Source organism: Carlito syrichta, unplaced genomic scaffold, assembly GCF_000164805.1.
Source record: "Carlito syrichta isolate Samal-C Ts95f unplaced genomic scaffold, Tarsius_syrichta-2.0.1 Scaffold312093, whole genome shotgun sequence".
Classification (NCBI taxonomy): Eukaryota; Metazoa; Chordata; class Mammalia; order Primates; family Tarsiidae; genus Carlito; species Carlito syrichta.
Window position 1 is genome coordinate 33,285 of NW_007256189.1, and position 7,735 is coordinate 41,019.

The window sequence follows — 7,735 nt, forward strand, 5'->3', positions numbered from 1 at the left end:
AGGCTGGAGACCAGCATGCAGATATCCATTTGCATCTCCTTGGGCTGAGAGAACTCCACACACCTTCTCTCATCCTAACCAGGGAAAGAAAGCTCAAGAAACAACATTTACTTATGCCCTTGCCAATAGGGAAAGTCAGTCCCCTCCCAGAACACACTCCATCATCGTAAGGGCTGCTGGCCTCCATGGCTACCCTTGTCTCCTTCTACCCCTGCCAAACAAAGCCAGGAGAAGTGAGCCTCAGGGATGAGAGGAGGTTAAGGCTGAGGAAAGGCCTAGAGAGTGGTCTTAACACGTCTCAGTCCCTGAAAACATAGATGTTCTTCCAAGTCCCCGACCCTGTAGCCATCTTGGTCAAGTAGGAAGTTCACTCTGGTCGAATTCAGGCAGCTGCCCCTGGCTCTGACCAAACAGCACTGGGTCAGCCCCACGTCATCGGGTCCTGGGATGTCTGCAGACTGAAGGATGCCTCTAGGTGCCTTCAAAGGCCAAGCAGTGCCCTAAGGAAGAGTGAAGGCCAAGCAGCAAGAGAGGAGCCCAGGAAAGGAACGAAAAGACTCTCCCTCCCCAGCTCCAAAGAGGCATGAGTATAAATCAAACCTAGCTATCTTTTCTGCTCAGGGTCGAGATGGAGATGAGGTAGAGTGCTCCCAGGGTGGCCCAGGGTCCAGGAGCTGGTAGGTTGTGGGCACTGAACGGGAAGGAGGCAGATTTGTCTCCTCCCTGCTCCCTTGCCGCAAGCAAAAGGGCTAGTGGACACTAGAGCAGCTGAGGGGGCCGGCCACAGCGGAGGGAATGCTTTGCCAAGCAGACCAGAGACGCAGACCTACTAAGGAGAAAGACAGACTGCAAGGGGCCTGTGGGAATCACTTCGTCCGCCCCCTGCCCCATGGCCATGGCATTGCCTTAGGCAGGGCAGTGCAAAAACACAGACCAGGGCAGGGAAACCCCAGGCCCCAGGAAGCCGAGCCCTGCCCCTGGGAGGATACCACTCAGATGGAACCAGAGGAAGCTGCTCCGTGCTCACTGGGGGAGGGGAAGTTCTGTCAGGCAGTGCTGGGCTTACCCTCCCTCCTCCCTCATCTCTGGCCTGGGGTGGGGAGTCAGGGACCCCTGTCCTTGCTAAGGGCACATTGGGGTTGCCCAGTTCCACTCAAGCCAATCAGTCCAGTTCGCTGGGAGGCCCCCAAGGGGAAGTCACAGCTGTGGCCCAGGGGACTGTGTCTTCACAGCGGAACACCAAGGAAGCAGCCTTGGGGAGCTTCCCCCCTTTTCCTCCCAACATCCAATAACAAGCTGGACAGTGGAGGAGCCAGACAAAGAAGCGAAAAGGCAAGAGGTTGGATTTTGAATTTTCTTTTTAATAAAAAGGCACCTATAAAACAGGTCAATACAGTACAGGCAGCACAGAGACCCCCGGAACAAGCCTAAAAATTGTTTCAAAATAAAAACCAAGAAGATGTCTTCACATATTGTATTTATATATTTATATTTATATATATATATTTATATAATGGTACAAAATGGCTGGGGGTGTGGCCATGGATGGAGGGAAGTAGGCTGGCCTGTGGCAGAGGTGGGAGAAGAGGGGGTGGGAGGGCACTGGGCCCATCGTGATCTGACCCCTCTCTCCTCAGGGCAGGAAACACTTAGAGTCAGACAGTTTGGGGGGTTTCGGGACAGGAGTGAGGGGCTCGTGGGCGCAAGGCCCAGGCTGAGACAGGGCGGGCAAAGCGCCTGGCAGGATGGAGGGCAGGTGGCCCTGAACACAGAGGCCCGGCCATGGCCCCTGGGAGGCGCTGGGGAAGTCAGGAGCCTGCAGCCAGCCCCAGAGGAAGCGCTTGACCTGGCTGACGGTGGACCAAGAAGACAGCACCAGGCTGGGAGAAGTGGGGGCAAGTTCCCTTTGTATTACAGCTGCCAGTGCGAGGCCAGGTCTGGCGGCCAGGAGGGCTGGGAACGGGCCCTGGTATAAGACACCCTGTCTCATATGGCCCTTGGCCCTGGAGGCGGGGCGCCAAAGGCCTCAGTCAGGGAACTGCCCAGCCACCTCACAAGGCAGGAAAGGAAGTGAGAAAAGGAGAAGTTTGGTACTCCTGGGGCCAAGGGAGGACAAAACACCCAGTCGTATATGGCTTCAGCTCTGACCAGAGGTGGATGGGGCGCTCGCCTGGGGAAGAGCAGGGAGCTGAGGGGGAGGCAGTGGCTGTGCCTGGGTGGGCACAGACAGATCTGGTACATAGCCCTGAGCCCTGGGCAGAGGGACCTTGCCGGTGAGCAGGCAGGCAGAGGGGGTGGTGGGAGGCTGTTTTCCCTATTCCATCCTCAGGGAGTGGAGGCTGGAGGGGAGGCGGACTGACTCAAAAACCCTGTTCCTTCCTTCTTTGGTAAGAAGTAGGTGGTAGCCTTTGGAAGAGTCAGGGCCCTGGCTGTTACCTGGCCAGGGCTACAATAGCCGCAGGCCCCAGTGGCACCATGCCACCCCCTCCATGTCTCCACATAAGGGGCCACACAGCCACCGCCTCTTCCTCCTTTCCTTAATCCCAGACAGGGAACAAAGGACTTCAAGTTCTGGCTAAGATGTAGCAGCAGGGGGCACCCAGACATCCACAGTGGGAAGCAAGGGCCCCTTGTCACCAGTGTGGGCAAACACGCCTTCACGTACACACATGTTCTCCCTGAATCACTCAGCAGCAGACAGGCTGCCGCCCTGGGGGTCTCAGCCCTGCTGGGGCTTGCCAGGTGGAAGCCTAGGTGGTCTGACCTCAGTTTAGGTGTGGGGCATCTGTCACTTTACCGTTTGGGGAGGGGACAGGAATGGTATCCCTTATGGACCCAGGGACACCGCAAGCAGTGAGGGTGGGTGTGTAGGGCTGCCTGTCCCTGGGTCCAGGGGAATGGAGGGGGCAGTAATTTGAAGGGGGGTTTCTTTTATCCTTTTTTTGTGTGACTTCTATCAAAACACAGAAATACAGCACACGCACAAACCGGCACAAAAGCGCAGCTCTATTTACAGCTGCGGCTGGCACCTGCCCACCTGGCCAGCCGCCTGCAGGGAGGGGTGGGAGAGGGGGTCAGCCACATCAGCAGGGAAAGGAAACTAGGCAGGAAAAGACAGAAGGAAAAGCAGTCGGCACAGAGAAGCCAAGAGGAGGAGGGTGAAGCTGGAGCAATGAAGACAGGAGACAGGAGCAGAGGGCTGGAGGAGATCTTGCCTCTCCTTCCCCTCTCTCCCGGGGATCCCACACGGGGCTCTAAAAGCATAGCTGAATGGGGAAGGGTAGAGGGGGCTGCAGAGAAAGAGGGAAAATAGAGGCGCCAGAGAAACTGGGAGGAAGAGGGGAGGGGGCAGTCCTGGCGGCCGAAACGGAACCAACCCCAATCCAAAATCCCCCACCCCACTCTGCCACTTCCCCCTAAGCTGCCAGCACATCTGGTTTCCACAAATGCCACTCCCCACACAAGCCCCTCCCACCCCCTCCACCCCACCCCTCGACCCAGGCCATCCAAACACTTGGGGGGGAAGAACTTCTTTAAGGTTATCGTATTTGCAACATTGCCCCGGCTCCAGCCCCAGCAGGGACTTCTAGAAGGGCAGGTTGGCCATGCTGCCCGGCGCCGGGAGGTAGCCCATCTGGCTGTCCAGAGTCACGCTGCGCTGCCGCAGGGGGTGGGACACCATGAGGTTCTGCTGGGGCGGGGGCCCCATCAGGGAGCCCTGTGGGGAGAGCATGTGGGGCGGCTGGCTGTAGACCTCGCCCCCCACTCCGCGCTGCTTCATCAGCATGAAATTCTGCTGGGTCATGAGGCCTTGTGGAGGGGACATGACCCCCTGGTGCAGGCCATGAGGCACCATGCCCTGCTGTGGGGGCACACCTGTCCTGCCCAGCAAGGACATCTGTCCGGGGTGGCACATGGACATGTTGAGCCCCCGCTGGACGCCCTGCTGGCCCGGAAGGTTGGGGGGCCGTGAGGGGGTCTGCTCCGCCATCATGTTCTGCAGGTTCATGAGATGCAGATTGGGGGGCTGGGCCTTGGGGGGCTGGTTCTCGCTCTTGGGGAAGTACTGGAGGGTGCTGCTTGGCTTCTCCGAGGGAATGATCCTCGACAAGTCGAACTCAGGGATCCCCGTCGGGGTGGGCCGGATCACCTCGCTCAGCTCAGGGTCGTTCAGCACCGATGCCACCCCAGGGAGCACGCCCGGTGGGTATGCGTCACCCATGCGCCCAGCCAGGCCTTTGCCCATCAGGTGCTGCTGGGAGGGCATGGGGCCTGGCGGCTGGCTGGGCAGGTCCTCTGGGGGCAGGGGTATGCCTGAAGGGTAGTGCTGCTGCAGGCCAGGGCCCCCGCCCCCAGCCCCAGCGGGGGCCATGGCACCATGGGGCTGCTGCAGCCGAGGTGGGAAGGGCATCATCTGGGAGGAGCTGGGCACAGGGCCGCAGGGGGCATTCAGGGAGTCTGGGCCCCCTGGGGCCATCATCATCGAGTTTTGAGGGGGCCCTCCTGTCCCCTGCGCATTGGGGTGCAGTGGAATGTTGGAGCCCAGAGGGGTGGGGGAGGGCAGCATGGCAGGCGGGGGCTCGTGGGACAGGGGCTGCTGGCCTGGCAGGTTCATGCCCATGGGGCTCTGGGCAGCAGCTGAGTTCAGGTGTATCTGGTTAGGCTGGCTGTTGCTGATGCCTGTGGGGAAAGAGGACAGGGGGTCAGGCCCTGTGTCTGCTCAGCTGGGGGAGGCTGCAGAACTCAGCCCTTCCTCACTGCCCAGCCAGGTGGTGCCTGGGGTGAGCGCTTCCACCATTGCTTTCCCTGGCTGGGAATAAAGGCACAGGAGGGGTCTAAGCTAGAAGCCGAGACTCAAGTGCTCTGGGCCGGATTTCAAGAAATGACTCCAGTGAGTGGGAACAGCATCCCAGGACCTCATACACTCACCCTCACACCCCACTCTCACGTCCCCTTCCCTCACACCCCCACCCCCACCCCAGGGACCTTTGGAAGCAGAGAAAACCAGCAAGACCACAGGGGCGATTCCTGGTGGTGCTCACTCTCCCTGTGCCCAGTGCCCACATCAATCCTCTCCCTGGGCCCCTGCCTGTCTGCACACCTGGCCCGGAGCCCTGCGGTGGTGGTGGGGGGGGTAGCAGGGGCCGGTCGGGCAGCAGCTCGTCGTCTGAGGTGGCGATGGTCTTGATGGCATTGTGGTAGAGTGGGGTGGAGCTGGGCATGGCGTACTTGGACATCTGGGACATCATCAGTGACAGGGGGTTCTGGGAAGGCGTGGGGTCTGGGGAAGAAGTGAATGGCAGGCTGGGGTTCATGAGGCCGCTGGGAGGGTTGGCGGGAGGCGCCGAGGAGCTGCTCCGGGGGCCGCTAGGCGGGAGGGCACCTACAGGAACGGGCAGATAGAAAGACAGCAGAGGGTGACTGGGGAGAGGAAAATGAACTTGGTTGCTAATATACGGACTTAGGAAGAGGTCAGCTCCCCAAATCTCCACTCTGCTCCCCCAGACACACCCATGCCCCACTGAACACAGGTGTCACCACAGCCGACCAGTCTTTAAGCAATCTCTGCAGCCTCAGGGCCCCGGGCAGTGGGAAGATCCCAAGTCCCAAGCACAACCCCTCAAAATGCCTGGGAGATGAACATCATGACCCCTGAGAAAGCCCAACACACCACCTGCCCCGCAAGCAGAGCCATCCACCTCGGGGCCCCAGAACATACACCTGAACTCACTGTCCCGCCCCAGCCTGGGCATACCCACCTTGGAGGCTCCCACATCCTCGCCCAATGCCCCTTGCCTGTCCGGTTGACTCACCCTGTTCCATGTTGCCCAGGGTGGTGGAAGAGTTCATGTTGAGAGGCGGCTGCTTGTTCTGGGAGACCCCAGGGCTGGGCATGGCCGTCTTGGGCGAGGCGACCCAGCCCGGAGAAGGCACCGCCATGGAGGGAGACTTGAGCCTGCTGGGTGAGCCAGTGGGCGAACGGACGCTGAGGGAGGAGCTGAGGACCTGGGGCGACTTGAGAGGGCCTGGTGGGTTGGCGGAAGGCAAGGGCACCATCTGTGAGGGCGTCTGGGGTGACTTGAGGTTGGCAGAAGGTGAGGTGACCAGCGGCGAGTGCACCTGGCTAAGGGTGGGTGATTTCAGGTGCCCCATGCCCGGTGAGCCCATCTGATTAATACTGATGGTGAGGTCCGAAGGCCGCCTGCCCAGTCCCCGGTTTGGGGCTGAATGCACGGTCCCAGGAGGATTGGACGCAGGGGGCAGAGGCATGTGGCTGAGCCGGGTGGTGCCCACGTTGCCCATGGGCAGGGAGCTCTGGTCAGGGCTGAACATGTCTTGGGTACTGCCCATGTCCTGGGACATGGCTTGGTAGGGCCCCTGGCCCCCAGAGAAGGCCTGCTGCCCCTGGTTGGGAAACTGTGATGGCATAAGCATCTTCTGCGGGCCACCCATCATGCTGCTGCTGTTCTGGGCCCGAACGCGGGCCATCTCTTCAGGACTGAGGCCCTGGGGCCCCATCATGTCCCCGGGGCCCCGCATCTTCTGAGACATCAGCATCTGCTGCTGAGCAGTCATCTGCACATTCAGATTCATGTTCATGTTCATGTTCACATTCATGTTCATGTTGAGGTTGCTTGGCCCCATGGGCGGGTCCACCTCCCTCAGCCCAGACTGGCCCATGGGAGGGCTCAGGAGAGCCCGGCCTCCGCCAAACTCCATGCCCATGGGAGTGCCCGCCAGGCCCTCACCACCAGCCATCTGCCCGGGGAACAGGGCGGGATCCATCTGCCGGTGCGCCTGTATCATCCGCTCCATCTCCATGCTCTGCCCTATGCTGCTGCCTGCCATGCCCAGGGGGCGCTGCATGCCCATGGACCGCTTTTCCAGCAGCTGGTGGCGCAGCAGCTCCTCACGGACCCGAGGGGTCATGAATCGCTCCGCCTCGCCCTGCCCGCCCGGGTAGGGCACAGTGTTCTGAGCAAAATTGCTCGGTCCCCCCATAGGGGGCAAGTCTTCGGTCCAGCCCAGGCCGGGCCTCACAGGCCTCTGCATGGCATTCATGGGCACCTCCATGGGCATACTCTGCATGCCCCCAAACCCGGGCACCCGCTGTATCTGGTTGCCGGGGAAGCGCGGGCCAGGAAAGGGAGGCCCGCCCCGGAGCTGCATGGGATCTTGGACATCCATGGGCCCCCGCAGCGGTGCCCCCATTCCAGGCGGCCACTGATCCCCAGGCTTGCTGTGGTAGGGAGGCGGGGGGCCCCGCACCATCATGCCCCCCATGCCCATCATGTCTTGCAGAGGGCGGCCCCCGTGCAGCCCGATCTGCTCCTCCTTCCGCCGTTTCTCCTCGTAGTACTCCTCCTGCAGCTTGCGCCAGGCCACCTGCTCGGGCGTGAGGCTGTCCTGGCCCAGCCTCTGCATCATCACGTTCAGCTGCTGCCCCATGTCGCCGCCCGGGGGGTGCCCGGGCACTTCGGGCTCCAGCGGGGGCCCCCCCAGGCTCTGCGTCTGGGAAATCATGGACTGCAAGGGCTCCTCGTACTTCTTCAGCCCCCCCGCAGGGGCCGCAGGGGGCTGCTGGGGGGCAGGAGGGGCTTGGGCGGGCGGGGCGCCCTCGCCCGCGCCTCCGGGGGGCCCCTTGAGGAAGGGCTCGGTCTCCCCACTGCGGAGAAGCAGCCGCTCGATGTCCCGCAGTGTCTGCAGGGACCGCTCCCGGTGCTCCAGCTGCTCC

General features: G+C 61.5%; 1 protein-coding gene across 1 annotated transcript in view; it reads right to left on the reverse strand.

Annotated features, from left to right (window-relative positions):
• Window positions 1-3,479: 3,479 nt before the first annotated feature.
• BCL9L (B-cell CLL/lymphoma 9 like) overlaps window positions 3,480-7,735 on the reverse strand; it is a 26,188-nt gene continuing 21,932 nt past the window's right edge. Inside the window, exons 9-11 of the mRNA XM_021718337.1 lie at window positions 5,814-7,735; window positions 5,102-5,383; window positions 3,480-4,680 (exon numbers count right to left, since the gene is read on the reverse strand). The exon at window positions 5,814-7,735 is cut by the window's right edge and continues 78 nt beyond it. Coding sequence (XP_021574012.1) covers window positions 3,587-4,680; window positions 5,102-5,383; window positions 5,814-7,735 — 3,298 coding nt within the window. The 3' untranslated portion in view covers window positions 3,480-3,586. The remainder of the gene's footprint in view (window positions 4,681-5,101; window positions 5,384-5,813) is intronic.